General features: G+C 48.2%; 1 protein-coding gene across 1 annotated transcript; it reads right to left on the reverse strand.

The window, feature by feature from the left end:
• Nucleotides 1–8,542: 8,542 nt before the first annotated feature.
• On the reverse strand, nucleotides 8,543–9,876 carry LOC127344310 (uncharacterized). The gene has a single exon (XM_051370541.2). The coding sequence runs from the start codon at nucleotides 9,717–9,719 to the stop codon at nucleotides 8,760–8,762; it is 960 nt and encodes a 319-aa protein (XP_051226501.1). The 5' UTR covers nucleotides 9,720–9,876; the 3' UTR covers nucleotides 8,543–8,759.
• Between the last annotated feature and the right edge of the window lie 9,688 nt (nucleotides 9,877–19,564).

The following is a 19,564-nucleotide window of genomic DNA, read 5'->3' on the forward strand; positions in this document are numbered from 1 at the left end:
CACGTAAATTGGCAGATTTTTCTGAGTTACCTACAGAGAATTCTACTCAAATTCGTGACAGCAAGAAATCTGTTTCTGCGCAGTAATCCAAATCTAGTATTGACTTTACTATCAAAGACTTTACTTGGCACAACAATGCAATAAAATAAAGATAAGGAGAGGTTGCTACAGTTGTAACAACTTCCAAGACTCAAATATAAAACAAAAGTGCTGTAGTAAAATAATGGGTTGTCTCCCATAAGCGCTTTTCTTTAACGCATTTCAGCTAGGCGCAGAAAGTGTGAATCAAGTATTATCAAGAGATGAAGCATCAACAGAGGGGTTTGGAGTTTTCTCAACTATGCATTGTATCTTATCTATGTAAGTTTCAGAGGCTCCTTTTTCATTACTCTTAGACTTGCTATTCTCATCAAACAAATTTTCAGGAACAAGCCAACCATAGTTATTTTCTAGAGCTTCATGCATTCCTAGGAGCTTGCAAGGTATTGATGTCTTAATCTCCCCTCCATCATTAACATTATTGGTGTACTTTATTCTATCAATGTCCATCTTTTCAAGGGTACTAGCAAAGTTGGTGTAAGAGCCAAGCATCTTACATTTAATAAAGACTTTTCTAGCCTCTCTTGCTATACCACCAAATTCTTTAAGAAGGGTTTATAAGACAAAATCTTTCTTTTCTCCTTCCTCCATATCAGAGAGTGTAAGAAACATATGCTGAATTATAGGATTGAGATTAACAAATTTAGTTTCCAACATGTGTACTAAAGAAGCAGCAGCAATTTCATAAGTAGGAGCAAGTTCTACCAAGTGTCTATCTTCAAAATCTTCAGATGTACTAACATGAGTGAAAAAATCTTCTATATTATCTCTTCCAATTATAGACCCTCGTCCTACCGGTATATCTTTTAGAGTGTACTTAGGAGGAAACATGATGAAATAAACAAAAGGTAAATAAGGTAAATGCAAGTAACTAATTTTTTTGTGTTTTTAATATGGAGAACGCAAACAAGATAGTAAATAAAGTAAAGCTAGCAACTAATTTTTTTGTGTTTTGTTTTAGTGCAGCAAACAAAGTAGTAAATAAAATAAAGCAAGACAAAAACAAAGTAAAGAGATTGAATGTGGAAGACTCCCCTTGCAGCGTGTCTTGATCTCCCCGGCAACGGCGCCAGAAATTTACTTGCTGGCGTGTAGTTGACGTGGGAGATAGAAATCTTTGTGGTGTAACTTTTCTTCAGGTCCCCGGCAACGGAGCCAGAAATTTAGCTTGATACGCGTAAAGCACACGTCCGTTGGGAACCCCAAGTGGAAGGTATGATGCGTATAGAAGCAACTTTTCCTCAGTAAGAAACCAAGGTTTATCGAACCAGTAGGAGCCAAGAAGCACGTTGAAGGTTGATGGCGGCGGAGTGTAGTGTGGCGCAACACCAGGGATTCCGGCGCCAACGTGGAACCTGCATAACACAATCAAAGTACTTTGCCTCAACGTAACAGTGAGGTTGTCAATCTCACCGGCTTGCTGTAACATAGGATTAGATGTATAGTGTGAAAGATGATGTTTGTTTGCGAAGAACAGTAAAGAACAATTGCAGTAGATTGTATTTAAGATGTAAAGAATGGATCGGGGTCCACAGTTCACTAGTGGTGTCTCTCCCATAAGATAAATAGCATGTTGGGTGAACGAATTATAGTTGGGAAATTGACAAATAAAGAAGGCATAACAATGCACGTACATATATCATGATGAGTATATGAGATTTAATCAGGGCATTACGACAAAGTACATAGACCGCTATCCAGCATGCATCTATGCCTAAAAAGTCCACTTTCAGGTTATCATCCGAACCCCTTCCGGTATTAAGTTGCAAGCAACAGACAATGCATTAAGTATGGTGCGTAATGTAATCAACACAAATATCCTTAGACAAAGCATTGATGTTTTATCCCTAGTGGCAACAGCACATCCACAACCTTAGAACTTTCTGTCACTGTCCCAGATTCAATGGAGGCATGAACCCACTATCGAGCATAAATACTTCCTCTTGGAGTTACAAGTATCAACTTGGCCAGAGCCTCTACTAGCAACGGGGTGCATGCAAGAACATACACAACATATATGATAGATTGATAATCAACTTTACATAGTATTCAATATTCATCGGATCCCAACAAACACAACATGTAGCATTACAAATAGATGATCTTGATCATGATAGGCAGCTCACAAGATCTAACATGATAGCACAATGAGGAGAAGACAACCATCTAGCTACTGCTATGGACCCATAGTCCAGGAGTGAACTACTCACACATCGATCCGGAGGCGATCATGGCGATGAAGAGACCTCCGGGAGATGATTCCCCTCTCCGGCAGGGTGCCGGAGGCGATCTCCTGAATCCCCCGAGATGGGTTGGCGGCGGCGGCGTCTCTGGAAGGTTTTCCGTATCGTGGCTCTCGGTACAGAGGGTTTCGCGACGAAGGCTTTAAGTAGGCGGAAGGGCGGAGTCGGAGGAGTCACGGGGGCCCCACACGCTAGGGCCGCTTGGGCCCCCATTAGGCCGCGCCGCCCTAGTGTGGCGGCGCCCCGTGGCCCCACTTCGTTTCTCCCTCGGTCTTCTGGAAGCTTCGTGGAAAAATAAGCCCCTGGGCGTTTATTTCGTCCAATTCCGAGAATATTTTCTTACTAGGATTTCTGAAACCAAAAACAGCAGAAAACAACAACTGGCTCTTCGGCATCTCGTCAATAGGTTAGTGCCGGAAAATGCATAATAATGACATATAATATGTATAAAACATGTGAGTATCATCATAAAAGTAGCATGGAACATAAGAAATTATGGATACGTTTGAGACGTATCAATGTCCCGGTCATGCGCGAAGGGAATGCCCGTACCGTAGCAACAACAACCCAGCTTGATGTAATTTATAATAATTTGTAGTCATGATTTGTTGTAATAAATTTATGATTATTTCTATTCATAATGCGATGTATTTATAATAATTTGTACGCATGATTTGTTGTAATAAATTTATAATTATTTCTATTCATAATGTGCTGTAATATATTTATAATAATTTCTATTCATGATACTTTGTAACATATTTATAATTATTATGTGTGTACAGGTGATGACGTCGCAGTTACCAGACCTTTTAGAGGCGTCGTTTGATGCCGATCACCGTTGTCACCAATGGTTGGACCCGAACGCCCACTTCGACCCCCCTCGTATGTACGCGTCGACTCATCTCTACTTGACCGCTCACAAGCAGCTCGCATGTCTCCGCCCAATGGCGTCACACAGGTATTATCAGATACATCTAAAATTATAAATGCACGTACGTTCTTCTACAAGATTTTACAAAAAAATATCATCTTCTGCGCATTAAAAATAGGAGGAGAATATTTTCTCTACTAATCTGTTCGGGGAACGATATTCATACACCCAAGGGGAGACTTCAAACATCGACAACACCACTCGCGTATGTTCATATTTTATAAATAATCACTCATACAACATAAAATTACGCCTATTATTTACGAACCTTTTGCATCCGCAGCAATCTTTTGAACCTAACTGGCCAGAGACGGAAGCTGGACTCGGCTACAATATGCCTCCTCCACAGGTTCCTTCAATTTTAGTATATAATTTCTCCCATAAAAAAATATTCATGTTTATTACTTACAACTAATTTTTTTTACGCAGCAATCTTTTGATCCTGTTTGGCCCAACATGATAGCTGGTTTCGGTCACAATATGGCCCCACCACATGATACCTAGCATATGGAGGAAGTATACTATCCCGAAACTTCTAGTCAACCCGAGAATCAAGGGATATTAAATGAATTCTTTGGAGCTGACATTATAAGCACACAAGGCAGTTTAATTCCTCTGGCGACACAATCTCAACACGTATTACAAACTCCACCACAGAACTATGAGGCCCACACAGATGAGGAGAACGAACAGTACGGTCGAGGTTTGCGCCAACATCGTATACCACATCCTTGGTCGCCTTCTGGTGCTAAGCAGAGACCACCACGCTGTCGTCGACAAGGGTGATATGTTGACGACTCTGGCATACTACTATTATTTCTATCTATGTATGACCTATGTATAAGACATATTTCTATAATTTCGAATAATTATTCAACCAGTACTTCAAAATAAGATACATGAACATGCAAAAATACAACATAAAATTAAGTTACTATCTGACAAAATAAATATGGAAACATAACTTAAATTAAAATACGGCTAATCACTTCTACGGAATTTAAGATACAACGACAAACCAAACACAAATTAACATACGTAGTTACTACAACAGATAACTCTATTTGCCATGCGTCCAGCGTGGCCATTTTTCAGTCTTGTCGCCGGGCTCTTCTGCTGCCTGCGCCTCAGCAGCCCTTTCTCTTAATCTCTTCCTTTCCGCTTCACGGGCCTCCCTGCGCACCTCTTTCTCCGCATACCTACGTGCAGCCTCATCATCCATCCGCTTCTGATTTACCTCGCGATTTCGAGCTTGCTCTGCCCTTAATTTTTGTATCTGTCTCTCTCTTTCTGCTTTATCATTAGCAATAGCCTTTTCGAAACGCTCCTCCTCATGGAACCTTATCCATGCACGCCTCTGTTTTTCCTCCACCTCACGGCGCGCCCAATCCGGCTGCTCCTGGTCTATCCAGTGAAACCAATTGCAAGGGGCGGGGGAGACTGCAACAACAATAAGACGGTTAATAAATGAAAATTAATGACATACAAATATGATTTTTAATCATGCTGTTACAACATACCGCAGGTCTCGAGGACGATGAACTTGTATGTGCGGGTGGATCATGATCGTAGTATGCACATATGAAATATTTCATGCCGAACTTATCCGAAAAATCCACCACCTCCTTCACCTTCGCAAGGCGGCCGCACCAACACCTCTCTGCTCTAACCCCCGGCGGCAAAGTTGCATTCTTTCCCTTCATCGGTCTAAAATCCTGCTCTGAGCAAGGCACACTCATGCTGGCTAAGGTATGAGCACTTGTGTACCAAATAATATCGGCGACACCGGCTTTTATAGTGAACTGTGCGAGAGCATTAGGCGGGAAAATTAAGCGGGAACATGCCTCAATTAGTGCAATCAGTCAAAAAGCAGTACAATAATTCGAAAAAGTACGAGCATGGCAGGCTGTCGGAGCTGCCGACACATGCCACCACCGGTGGTGGCGGCAGGCCTGCCACGTCAACGTGCCGCCACCGGCATGGGCGGCAGGGCGACGTCCGCGACGCCCCGTTAACGGCCGGCTGAGGGAGGCCGACGTGCCGCCACGCCTGACGGCGGCAGGCGCCACGCGTCGGCTGGCCGTGCTGCCGCCACGGCACTTTTGACAATTCCATTCAGAGGTGGTCCTTTTTGACATTTCAGTGGGGCAGGTGGTCCTTTTTGACAAAATTTCCAAATTTTCTACGGCCAGGCATAATTGTTTGGACAAAATATATGGATTGAAGAAGTAAAGAAAAGGAAAAGAACACAGTTGCTTAGTGTAAAGACAAGTGATGTGTATCCAACATTTTACTCCTTTTGTTTGCAGGAAACACTTGACTCTTGATGTCAAGGGATTACAAAAGATATGAACTGATCATCAGATACATCATACATACAAGTGGGTCGATTTGATCTAGACGATCAATCTCCGAGCTGGTCACTGAGGCAATGGCAGCCACTCCCCTGCTCTGGATTTCATGGACCGCTAGACGCTGGCTAGCTTTCGTTTGACTGACCATTTCCACCGAGCACAAGGGAGACAAGACACACATGGACTGTTGTATACTTGACATGCAAGATATCATTTGCTTCCCAAGTTAAGCCACATATTTCTCTATAAACAAATAACTAACTAAGTCCATTATTCACACAGTGATTATGCTGGGTAAATAAGTTACACCTTGACTAACAACTAACAAGATGCATTGTATACTAATCTCTCCACCAGGAAATTTAAGGTTGGTATTTTGTATTGTTAAGACAAGTCTTTAGCCAACAATAAACCTAGGTACGAAACTTTAATATATGTGTGGAGCCCCGCTCCGGTGCTCCTCCCCAAGCCAAGTTGAGAGGTTATATTTTTTTTCCTATTTTAGGCTCCATGAAATTCATATCTAGCAAATGTATATCCGTCTCATTTGTATATATGCGGTATCTATACGCCGCATTAGAAAAAAAAGGTCACGTGACCAAGTAACATCCTAGTTGCCTAACTACCGCCTCACGTTGTGCATGTGTGGTTTTGAAACCTGCTGGCTCCGTACGCATCATTTGAAATCCGACGACGGGGTCGCTGAACGATGTAATCGCTACGTCAGCAGGGATCGTGCTAATTAAGAGTGCTACACGCGCCGGTCGTCTCGGCCATCGTCGGTAATATCGTAGTCGCTCTAGATCTGCCAGTCCATCGACGAAGGGTACCCTCGTACAAGACACCCCATACAGGTCACTACAGGCTGTACCTACATATCAGATTTTTTAATTTTACGAGCATGCCCCGCTTACAAAGGGGTATGGAAGATCTCCACCATTATTGTTTTTTTATTACCAAAATTTTTCTAGGGGGGAGCACCGGAGCAGAAGCGATATGTGTGATAAAACTGATTTCAATACATTATTGTTACAAAAAATACTTAGCTAGTACTTACGACTGTGATCTGTTATCACGTAAACAAATTTCATTAGGCTATCACTGGTCAGTAACCAATTTTTTTCCTAAATTACTTTTTCATATGGAGGGGTATAATATAATTATTTTCCATATATAGTCATTGCTTCTAGATAGTAATTTCTGGTAGAATCGAGTATTTTGCAAATTAGATGCCATGAGCCCATGATTCACTACAGAGCAGATGTTTGTATACTGAATAGTGATGGTCATGCTAAGTCTGAGTCGAATGAGATTTTCTTAAGACTCAAGCGATTCAGAAAATTGCAACTTCAATTTAGTTTAGTAGGAAACTAACACGGAATATTGAAAGCAATAGTATAATCAAATACTTAGGGTATGAGAAAGTGCATGAAAGGCCCCTCGCGTCGCCCTCCTCTGGCGGCCGAGGGGAAAACCCTAGCCGCCACCACTCACCCCCCCACCTCCTCCCTTCCCTGCCTCGCCGCCACCGGAGGGGGGCCGGCAAAGCCGCGCGCTCCCCGAGGATGGTGGCGGCGGGGCGCTTTCTTCCCCTCCCGCGTCCCTGGCGAGAAGGAGCTCGCCCGGGCGCGGCTCAGGGCGGCGGGCGCGGCGGCGGGCGGAGGAGCTCGCCGGTGTGCGGGCGTGGCTCAGGGCGGCGGGCGCGGAGGGCGCGGCGGCGGGCGTGGCTGCTAGGCGGGCGTGGCGGCGGGCGTGGCTGCTAGGCGGGCGCGTGGAGCTCCGGCGGTCGTGGGGGCCGGGCCTGATCTGGGCCGGGCTGGCCATGGCGGCGCGGCGGTTGGCCGGCGCAGGCCCCCCCTGGTCGTGGAGGTGCTGCGGATTGCTGCAGCTACGGCGGCCACGGCGAGGGCCCTGGGCCGGGAGGGCTGCGTGGCGGCGGCTTCGGTGTTGGCCACAAGGTTGCTGCGGGGGTTTGCGTGGTGGTTGGTGTGCCGTCGCCGGCATGTGGAGGCCAGGGCGGGCGCGGCATGTTCCTGGGAGGAGGAGCTCGGTGAGGGGCGCGACGGGACGGCGGCCTCGGTTTCCTCGACGGTGTGGCGGCTATGGTGGCCAAGTGGGCGGCGTGGCGGTCGGACCTGGGAGTTCTTGTCTACGGTCTTCGGTGGTCGTCTTCGGGCCCCTTGTTGGTGTTGGTCGGCGTCGCCTCTATGTGGCGTTCCGGCGGCGCCCACGGTGTTCTTCGGCGATGCTTCGTTGGCTACAGGCGCGTTGCTCCGGGGTTAGAGATCCGGCGGTTGCAGGTGGTGGTCTGTGCCGGTCCTCTTTTGGGCGGGCGCGAGTTTTCTTGCGACTCTTCGCTGGGCGAAAGCTTTGTCTTGGCGGCCGGCCAGGACCGACGACGGTGACGCCCGTGGGCGCCACTTCCTTCTTGAAGGCGTCGTCGAAGTGGGTGTCTCTTGATCTCCGCCCGGGCTCTCCGGGGGAAACCCTAGATCCCTCACGGGATCGGGCGTGGGCGGCGCTCTTGTGTCGCTTTGCCTCTTGGGGCCTCGCTTTGGAAGTCCGCTGGTCAGAGGGGTTTGTGGAGTGTTTTGGCGGTTTCGGTGGAGGCGGGTTCGTCTTCGGCCAGGTGGGTCGCGGCCTCGGGGTCGGTGTGGTAGTTGGAGCGGTGGCTCCGGTCTTTTCGCCTCCGCCTGTTGCGTTGAGGTGTGGTGTCGACCTGGTTGGTCGTCGACCCGTGTGGAGCGCAGCCTCGGGGCTGGCGTGTGGTGTCGTGTTGTACGGTTTTTCGGCCAGTTTTCCTCATAAACGGGCCAACTCTTTTCTCCTATATCAATGAAAGGCAAAGCTTTTGCCTCGTTTCAAAAAAAAAAAAGTATAATCAAATACTTCCGAAAGCTTTATTCTGGTGACTGATTACATCTATTTCACAAGTATACTGAACCTCAGTTCCTTCACATGAGTAATTACCTCATCCCCTCCTCTCTTTTCAAAACATACATTATACAGTAGTATATACTATATATATAGGTATCTATGTATATTTGTAGTTCTTCCAATGAAACTAAATTAAAAAGAAAGAAAAAGGAAGGAATTGTCAACAAAAATAACACCAAATGAATCGTGTACTCAGGGCATGTAGAGAGCCTCCAAGCCTTGGCAATCCGCGGTCCAGTCATGATCGGCAGCAAGAATGCCCTCATGGAGGCTCATGGTGTCGTCGGGGAAGGAATCGAGCGAGTCGTACTTGGGCTCCTCCCAAGTGGACAAGCTCGGCACGATGGAGCACCACGAGGAGAGGTTGCCCGCGGCGCCGTCCGTGGGCAGCCCTAGCGAGTCGAAGCAGCTCTGGTCCATGGCGAAGTTGAGTTCGCCGAGCGCCGCCTGCACGCTCGCGTCCGTGCACAGCATGGTGGCCGCGCTCGTGGTGTCAGCGCTGGCGCTCAACGGTCCGGACCATTCGCCGAACCCGTCCAGCCCCGGCGGCGCCAGAACGGCGCCCGGGCTGAGGTCGCTGGACGCGCTGAACGTGTCGAATGCCTCGTCGCTGGTGGAGTCTGGCGTGACGGCGCCGACGAGGCTGTCGGCGGGCGGCTGCTGCTGGTTGTTGAGGAACTTGGAGTAGAGCATTGCGAGGTCGATGGACGACCCGTCGGCGGCGGTGTGCGTCGCCTGGCCAGGGTTCGCCTGGCCGCTGCCGCCGACCATGCCTTCCAGGACCATGTCCGGCCGGAGCGGGCCGGGGAAACTACCGAACGCGGCGTCCCGGCCGGCCGAGAAGGAGTCGGCAGCCAGGCGCACCGAGGAGGAGGACTTACCCCGGCGGTTCTTGCGGCAGCCGCCCCCGACGGGCACGTTGCGGAGGGAGCCGCCCTTGGTCCAGTAGCGTCGGCAGCCCTTGCAGAAGTAGCGGGGCTGGGTGAGGCTGTAGTTGTTGTAGTAGCAGAACTTGGTGTTGGGCGAGTCGCAGCGTGGGCAGCTGGGCGCCACCTCGGCGCCCGTCCTGTAGCGGCGGTCCACCAGCAGCGACGGCGGGCGCGGCACGTACGGCAGCATGCTGGCCGCGTCGTGCGGGTGCGACGACAACATTTCTTCCTCTCGATCTGCAGCGATCAGAGACTCCGGCCGGGGAGCTGGACTGGAGAAGAATGTGGGTGATGTGAGAGGAACTGATCGATCGATGGGAGGTGACGCGATCGATGGAGATGATTGCTTGTAACTTTGGTGGAGAGAAGGAGCAGGCCTGCCGGCGAGAGGGCACTGGCGGAGGAGGGGGGTGGTGGGGTTCTTATATGGATCGTCGATGAGCACGGTGGGAGGGAGCTAATCGCGCGCGGGGTCACAGGCGCATGTGCATGTGAGCTTGCATCGCTTAGATTTGGGCCGAGGTGCAGTGAAAATTCTCCCACGTACGACGACTGGGAGGCTTGGATTAGGGGTTAGAGGAATTAGGCAGATCTTAGTTAATTACTCTCCCCAACAAACTGTGGCTAGTGCCTAGTGCAGGCCCCCTTTAGTTGCTACAGTGGTCTTGTTATCGCATAATGGGCACCGATGCAACCACCATTGCTCAACTGATCACAGGACGTCGCTAGCTGCAACGTTGACATCCGAAGATCCATGTACTGCTGACTGTCCTCAGAGAGTCCTGACAGTGAGAAAAAGCTACCAGAAGGAAGGTCCTAGGAAGACGAAGATCGGCGCGTGGCGGAGCCGTACGTCGCGCCCAAGTGATCGACGGGAGGCCGGCCCGCCGTGTAGGCAGTGGTGTCGGCGGCGTGCCCCTGGGCCACGCGGCGGCGCGCCAGTGGCGGGGCGAGGTACGTGCGCGGGAAGCAAATCCCTCGGGATCGCCTACAAGAATTTGTTATTGGCTACGCATCCGTCGCTTCGCTCGATGTATGATGCATACCCTCGCCGTCCTGCGACGGGTACGCTGTGGGAAGCGCGCGGGATTTCCTCACCTCACGCACGCGGTTAAGCTCTCGGGACGCAATGGCCATGCGCGCGCGCGAGATTGGGCTGGAGCCTGGGGAAGTGTGCCCCCGATCACCACCGGGTGTCATCTAGCTGCAACGAACACTGGGGTGCTTGTGCTAGATTGATCGAAAATTTGATCTGGTCCATCCCAATCTCCAATCATGTTGCCAGTGCCATAGCGGAAGTAATCATATGGGCATAGGTTCGCAGTTTCAAAATCGATAACATTTTTGTATTTCGAAGTTTCTGCATTGTTTGAAATAAATCAAGCTGCATATTGACTTGATTTTTCATTAAAAAAACAAGGCAAATGTTAGCCCTTTCATTGACGATATAGGAAGTAGATGAAGATGATCGATTAGTATGTAGGAAAATTAGACCCAAAACCGATATGGCATGATGCCACACGTCGGCCCGAGGTTGCGATGCTTGCGCACCACATGAATTGATGACCAAACTGCCCAAACAACCAATTACAGTCGGCACCTAAGCACCTCAACGTAAACCATTGGAGGCGATAAAATCAGAGACGTCGCTCCGTCATCACCGATCGCCCTATGGGCTATGGCCACACATCGCCTAGCCGATGACAACGCCAACCACACAAACACACCAAAGCTCCTCAACGATGGCTCCATGGAAGGGGGTGACGTTCAAGAACGGTGTCATCGTCGGCACCAACCGAGGTCGATGCATGGTTTCCACCTAGGGCTCGCCAATTCCAAAGTCTTGTTCGCCTGTCTTAGGTAGCCAAGGGTGTCATGACACTCGCCATGGCCGAATACCGACTCCCACCATGGGTCCCTAGGGCCGGTGGAACATCCAATGTGATCCCCTCAATAGGAAAGCGACGGCTAAGCGCCACCCTGGCCTAATTCCACTACAGATCTTGGATTTCCTCCGTGGGATCCACGCAGATGAGGCAGGCCATAGCCTGGACGACGACTTCAAGAAGGACGCGGTGCCCAAGGGTGTCACCACTGTATGTCGTGGGCTATCTCCCAACCCTCAAGGACATGCAAGACCACCAATCCCACGGGTCATAAGGTATGTTGCATCCAACGCAAGTATGAGCATGGCTAGGTCCGCCTAGCATTGAGCCACCTCCTAGCTCACCGCGATATCAGATTCTACCATACGGGGCCATTACCCCCCTGCCGCCATCAGAAACTTAAATTTGGGAGTACAAATTCTACAAGCATGATTTATGGCGTATTTTTAATTTTATGTATAGTATTTTATCTCGATTTTACAGTTGCTCCCAGAGCAAGAGTAGGACTAATAATGCTCTAAGGGCATCTCTAGCAGCCTGACGCGGTCTGTTTGTGTATACACAAACAAAGGGAGGGCAAAACCATAGCCCAGCGGCTCGACGCAGTTTTTTTGTGTCCGCACAGACAAAGGGAGGGCAAAACCACGGCCAAGTAACCCGACACGGTCCGTTTGTGTCCGCTTGAAACACAAACGAACCGACCTATCCGCGGTGGCTCATTACTGGCCCAATTTTGGGATGGAATTGCGTTGTCGCGGACCCTTCTGGTGTCCGCCTCCTACCACCTCTGGCCCTCCTGGCGGCCAGTCCACTGCATGTCAATGTGCTAGCTGCATCACTTCCGTTCTTGCGTGTGTTGGTCACTTCGGAGCCACCAATGGCATGCTTCGACTTCAGCGGGCGCGCCGAGCTTGGTGGGTAGTGGGCGGCGGCTGATCTTCTGCACCGCCATCAACAACACACGCCTAGGAATCCACTGCTTACATTGATAGAAGCCGCATCTCCGGCCTTTTCAAGGGAACCCTTCCATCGCCCACAACTCGCCCCTTCCATTGCGCTTCCTGATCCCCAGAGCACAGACAACACCACAACCATATACAAGGGGTGTCCATTCAGGAAACCCAAGCACAACCATGAGGCGGGGTTGTCGGCGGTGAATCCCAAGAAGCCGCGCAATTTTGTTCCCATCGGCGTCGATGTGGCGCAAGCGCTCTATAACAACATGACCCCTTGTTTAGGGGTGGAGCGACATCCACCTTCCCGGTGACTAGCTCCTTAGCCAACAAAGTGTGCTCATGCCGCTAGTGCCATAACAGGGCAGAGAAAGATCGCCCACCGCTGGCCCTTCTGCCTTCGGATCCCCCCGCGGACCTAGCATACGACATGAACTCGCCGATGTGGGAAACCTTAGGCCTCGTCGAGTGGGAGCCTCGCCACCGATCCGGGTTCCTCAGCGATGATGAATTCAACTAAGGAGCTCCCTCGGTGCGAGAGTTGAAGGTGGATGATGAGGACACGGAGTAGCCGCTAGCGCCCGAGCGCGGCGACTAGGTCTCGGACGAGGAGGAACGGGACGACACCATCGATTACCTAGGCTACCTCGCCTACGTGGTGGACGAAAACGGATATGTTGATATATTTGGGCGTTTGAAATAGACGAGGCAGCTCAAAGATGCCCTAAAAATTTCCACGCCAAATGCTGGAGCGGCTGCATGCTGGTATTAGCACAACTGCAGGACAGTAGACGAGTCCATGTAGATCTGCCTGCTGATGGCAACAACAATCATGCAAATTTTATGTGAGGCCTGGCCCCGGCCGGCGATCCAGCACGCACGCGGCGGGGCCAGCCTACCTAGAACAGGGAACACTAGTGGAAAACAGGGCTTTCGTGGGAGCCTTTTGTCGCGGGCGCGCCTGCACCCGCGACAAATGGCCTGGCCACGTCACCCCGAAACCATGTGGAGCGGGCAGGGCCTTTTGTCGCGCCCTTTTTTCGCGGGCCGTATCACGACCCGCGACAAAAGGGGTCTGAGGGCTGGTGCTTCCTGCCGGCACTCCTTTTGTCGCGGGTCGTAATACGGTCCGCGACAAAAGGTCCATGCCTATATATAGACGCGCAGCCAGCCCCCTCCCACCTCCCTACATTTTTTTTCCTTGGTGGTGAAAGGTGGAGGTGTATGCTAGCTCATTTTTTCTACATGTGCACAAGAGGTGTTTGATGGAATGCTTGTGAGGGATGCCACTTGATTTTATTTGATAAGATTTCTCCTCTTTGTGATCGTAAACGGTTAGCAACTATTTTCTCATATATATATACATAGTCCGTACAATACTAATTTTAGCAAGGTGATTGCATCTGATACATAATTGTACTTACGATGCAGATGAGTCATCCATGGATGTACGGTAACCGATGTGCTCCCGCTTTCAGAGAGGGCGTGAATTCTTTCCTGCTTGTGGCCGAGGCCAACAAGTCGAAGCAAGGTTTTATGTGATGTCCATGTCTGAAATGTAAGAATGAGAAGGATTACTCTTGCTCAAGAGACATTAAGAGCCACCTGCTTCGGTTTGAATTCATGTCCAGCTATAATGTTTGGACCAAGCACGGAGAAGAAGGGGTTATGATGGAAGACGGCGATGAAGAAGAAGATAACGATGACCAGTACCGATCTATGTTCTCTGAATGCGATGATACCGCAATGGACGACAATGAAGAAGAAGGAGGTGAAGAACAGGCAGCAGATGATCCCGTTGATGATGATCTTCGTCGGGCCATTTCTGATGCAAGAAGAGACTGTGCCACGGATAAGGAGAGGTTGTAGTTCGACAAGATGTTAGAGGACCACCACAAATTGTTGTACCCAGGTTGTGAAGATGGACATAGAAAGCTGGGTAGCATATTGGAATTGCTGAAATGGAAGGCAGAGGTCGGTGTGACTGACTCGGGATTTGAAAAATTGATGATAATATTAAAGAAGTTGTTTCCAAGAAATAACGAATTGCCCGTCAGTACATATGAAGCAAAGAAGCTTGTCTGCCCTCTAGGATTAGATGTGCAGAAGATACATGCATGCATTAATGACTGTATCCTCTACCGCGGTGAGAAGTACGAGAATTTGAATAAATGCCCGATATGCGGTCCATTGCGGTATAAGATCAGAAAAGATGACCCTGGTGATGTTGAGGGCGAGCCACCCAGGAAGAGGGTTCCTGCGAAGGTGATGTGGTATGCTCCCATAATACCACGGTTGAAACGTTTGTTCAGAAACAAAGAGCATGCCAGGTTGTTGCGATGGCACATGGAAGAATGTAAGAAAGACGCGATGTTGAGGCACCCCGCTGATGGTCGGCAGTGGAGAAACATCGGGAGAGAGTTCACGGATTTTGCAGGTGAGGCAAGGAACTTATACTTTGGTCTAAGTACAGATGGCATGAATCCTTTTGGGGAGCAGAGCTGCAGTCCACGGCCTGGCCCGTGACTCTATGTATCTACAACCTTCCTCCTTGGTTGTGCATGAAGCGGAAGTTCATTATGATGCCAGTGCTTATCCAAGGCCCAAAGCAATCGGGCAACGACATTGATGTGTACCTAAGGCCATTAGTCGATGAACTTTTGGAGTTGTGGGCCAAACCAGGTGTACGTGTGTGGGATGAGCACACCGAGCAAGAATTTGACCTACGAGCGTTGCTATTCGTAACCATCAATGATTGGTCTGCTCTCAGTAACATTTCAGGACAGATGAACAAAGGATACAATGCATGCACACACTGTTTAGATGAGACTCAAAGTAAATATTTGGGAAAAAGCAGAAAAGTTGTGTACCCGTTCAATCGTCGTTTCCTTCCGCGCAAGCATCCCTTAAGGAAAAAAGGCAAGCATTTCGATGGCGAGGCAGACCGCCGTCCGAAGCCTGTCCCCCGTAGTGGTGCTGATATATTTGACATGGTCAAGGATTTAAATGTTATCTTTGGAAAGGGTCCAGGCAGTCGACCTGTTCCGAAAGACGCCGACGGACACGCGCCCATGTGGAAGAAGAAATCTATTTTTGGGGAGCTAGAATATTGGAAAGTCCTCGAAGTCCGCTCTGCAGTCGACGTGATGCACCTGACCAAGAATATTTGTGTGAATATTCTAGGTTTTCTGGGCGTGTATGGAAAGACAAAAGATACACCAGAAGCACGGGAGGACCAGGAACGTCATAAAGGACAAAACGGCAATCATCCAGGGCAGTTTGTAGGGCCTGCCAGCTACGCTCTTACCAAAAAAGAGAAGGAGATCTTTTTTGAAGCCCTATTCAGTATCAAGGTTCCGTCTGGTTTCTCGTCGAATATAAAGGGGATAGTAAATATGAAGGAGAAAAAATTTCAGAACCTGAAGTCCCATGACTGTCACGTGCTTATGACACAATTGCTTCCGGTTGCATTAAGGGGCCTTCTACCAGAAAATGTTCGACTAGCCATTGTGAAGATATGTGCATTCCTCAACGCAATTTCTCAGAAGGTAATGGATCCAGAAACTTTGTCAGGATTACAGGAAGATGTGGTCGAATGTCTTGTCAGCTTCGAGTTGTTGTTCCCACCATCCTTCTTCAATATTATGACGCACCTCCTCGTTCACCTAGTTGAAGAGATTAGAATTCTCGGTCCTGTATTTCTACACAATATGTTCCCCTTCGAGAGGTTCATGGGAGTCTTAAAGAAATATGTTCATAACCGAGCTAGGCCGGAAGGAAGTATCTCAAAGGGCTACGGAACTGAGGAGGTCATTGAGTTTTGTGTTGACTTTCTTCCTGACCTTAAGCCGATTGGTGTTCCTGAATCTCGGTATGAGGGGAGGCTGACTGGAAAAGGCACACTAGGAAGGAAAGCAACGGTGTGCAGGGACAAGATTTCTTTCAATCAAGCACACTACACAGTTCTATACAATTCCAGCTTGGTGGCTCCGTACATCGAGAAACATAAGAATGTTTTACGAGAAATAAACCCGGGCCAGCCCGAGTCCTTGATTACACGTCAACACATGAATACCTTCGGCAGTTGGTTGCAAAGACATCTCATTAATGACCCATCTGTTGTGGAGCAGTTGTACTTGTTGGCCAGGATACCATCTTCAAACATATGTACATTCCAAGGGTACGAGATAAATGGGAATACATTTTACACGATCGACCAAGATAAAAAGAGCACCAACCAAAACAGTGGTGTCCGATTTGATGCAAAAGACGAGAATGGGCAGACCACCACATATTATGGATACATAGAGGAGATATTGGAACTTGACTATGGTCCCACTTTTAAGGTCCCTTTGTTTCGGTGCAAATGGGTGAAGCTCAGCGGTATACATATTGACGATAAGTACGGTATGATAACAGTGGATCCCAACAATCTTGCGTACCTGGACGAGCCATTTGTCCTAGCCAGCGAGGTGGCTCAAGTTTTCTACGTGAAGGACATGTCTAGCAAATCAAGAAAAACAAATCAACAAAAAAATACATCAACCGAGGAGCCAAAGCGCCACATAGTTCTTTCGGGGAAAAGAAACATCGTGGGAGTGGATGACAAGACAGACATGTCAGAAGATTACAATAAGTTTAAAGAAATTCCGCCCTTCACGGTGAAAATTGACCCAAGCATCTTGCTAAATGATGAAGATTCTCCATGGCTACGGCGTAGAAGATCACAACACTAGATGGCGATGTAATAATGTATTCTTCATATATAGTTCCCAAGACAATTGATGGCGTGTACAGCACACGTCCGTTCGGAACCCCAAGAGGAAGGTATGATGCGTACAGTAGCAAGTTTTCCCTCAGAAAGAAACCAAGGTTTATCGAACCAGGAGGAGCCAAGAAGCACGTTGAAGGTTGATGGCGGCGGGATGTAGTGCAGCGCAACACCAGGGATTCCGGCGCCAACGTGGAACCTGCACAACACAACCAAAGTACTTTGCCCCAACGAAACAGTGAGGTTGTCAATCTCACCGGCTTGCTGTAACAAAGGATTAGATGTATAGTGTGGATGATGATTGTTTGCAGAAAACAGTAAAACAAGTATTGCAGTAGATTGTATTCGATGTAAAAGAATGGACCGGGGTCCACAGTTCACTAGAGGTGTCTCTCCCATAAGATAAATAGCTTGTTGGGTGAACAAATTACAGTCGGGCAATTGAAAAATAGAGAGGGCATGACAATGCACATACATGATACGATGAGTATTGTGAGATTTAATTGGGCATTACGACAAAGTACATAGACCGCTATCCAGCATGCATCTATGCCTAAAAAGTCCACCTTCAGGTTATCATCCGAACCCCTTCCAGTATTAAGTTGCAAACAACAGACAATTGCATTAAGTATGGTGCGTAATGTAATCAATAACTACATCCTCGGACATAGCATCAATGTTTTATCCCTAGTGGCAACAACACATCCACAACCTTAGAACTTTCTGTCACTGTCCCAGATTTAATGGAGGCATGAACCCACTATCGAGCATAAATACTCCCTCTTGGAGTTAAGAGTAAAAACTTGGCCAGAGCCTCTACTAATAACGGAGAGCATGCAAGATCATAAACAACACATAGGTAATAGATTGATAATCAACATAACATAGTATTCTCTATCCATCGGATCCCGACAAACACAACATATAGCATTACAGATAGATGATCTTGATCATGTTAGGTAGCTCACAAGATCCAACAATGAAGCACATAAGGAGAAGACGACCATCTAGCTACTGCTATGGACCCATAGTCCAGGGGTGAACTACTCACTCATCACTCCGGAGGCGACCATGGCGGTGAAGAGTCCTCCGGGAGATGATTCCCCTCTCTGGCAGAGTGCCGGAGGCGATCTCCAGAATCCCCCAAGATGGGATTGGTGGCGGCGACGTCTCAGTAAGGTTTTCCGTATCGTGGCTCTCGGTACTGGGGGTTTCGCGACGAAGGCTTTAAGTAGGCGGAAGGGCAACGCGGGGGGGGGGGGGCACATGAGGTGGCGACACAACAGGGCCGCGCGGCCAGCACCTGGGCCGCGCCGCCCTAGCGTGTCGTCGCCTCGTGGCCCCACTTCGTTTCCTCTTCGGTCTTCTGGAAGCTTCGTGGAAAAATAGGCCCCTGGGCGTTGATTTTGTCCAATTCCGAGAATATTTCCTTTGTAGGATTTCTGAAACCAAAAACAGCAGAAAACAGCAACTGGCTCTTCGGCATCTCGTTAATAGGTTAGTGCCGGAAAATGCATAAATACGACATATAATGTGTATAAAACATGTAGATATCATCAATAATGTGGCATGGAACATAAGAAATTATCGATACGTCGGAGACGTATCAGCATCCCCAAGCTTAGTTCCTGCTCGTCCCGAGCAGGTAAACGATAACAAAGATAATTTCTGGAGTGACATGCCATCATAACCTTGATCATACTATTGTAAGCATATGTAATGAATGCAGCGATCAAAACAATGGTAATGACATGAGTAAACAACTGAATCATAAAGCAAAGACTTTTCATGAATAGTACTTCAAGACAAGCATCAATAAGTCTTGCATAAGAGTTAACTCATAAAGCAATAAATCAAAGTAAAGGTATTGAAGCAACACAAAGGAAGATTAAGTTTCAGCGGTTGCTTTCAACTTGTAACATGTATATCTCATGGATAATTGTCAACATAGAGTAATATAACAAGTGCAATATGCAAGTATGTAGGAATCAATGCACAGTTCACACAAGTGTTTGCTTCTTGAGAGGGAGAGAAATAGGTGAACTGACTCAACATAAAAGTAAAAGAAAGGTCCTTCAAAGAGGAAAGCATCGATTGCTATATTTGTGCTAGAGCTTTTATTTTGAAAACATGAAACAATTTTGTCAATGGTAGTAATAAAGCATATGTATCATGTAAATTATATCTTACAAGTTGCAAGCCTCATGCATAGTATACTAATAGTGCCCGCAGCTTGTCCTAATTAGCTTGGGTTAACACTGATCATCATTGCATAACATATGTTTCAACCAAGTGTCACAAAGGGGTACCTCTATGTCACTTTGTACAAGGGTCTAAGGAGAAAGTTCGCATTGGATTTCTCGCTTTTGATCATTCTTCAACTTAGACACCCATACCGGGACAACATAGACAACAGATAATGGACTCCTCTTTTAATGCTTAAGCATTCAACAACAGT

The sequence above is a fragment of the Lolium perenne genome, chromosome 3 (assembly GCF_019359855.2).
Source record: "Lolium perenne isolate Kyuss_39 chromosome 3, Kyuss_2.0, whole genome shotgun sequence".
NCBI classification, from domain to species: Eukaryota; Viridiplantae; Streptophyta; class Magnoliopsida; order Poales; family Poaceae; genus Lolium; species Lolium perenne.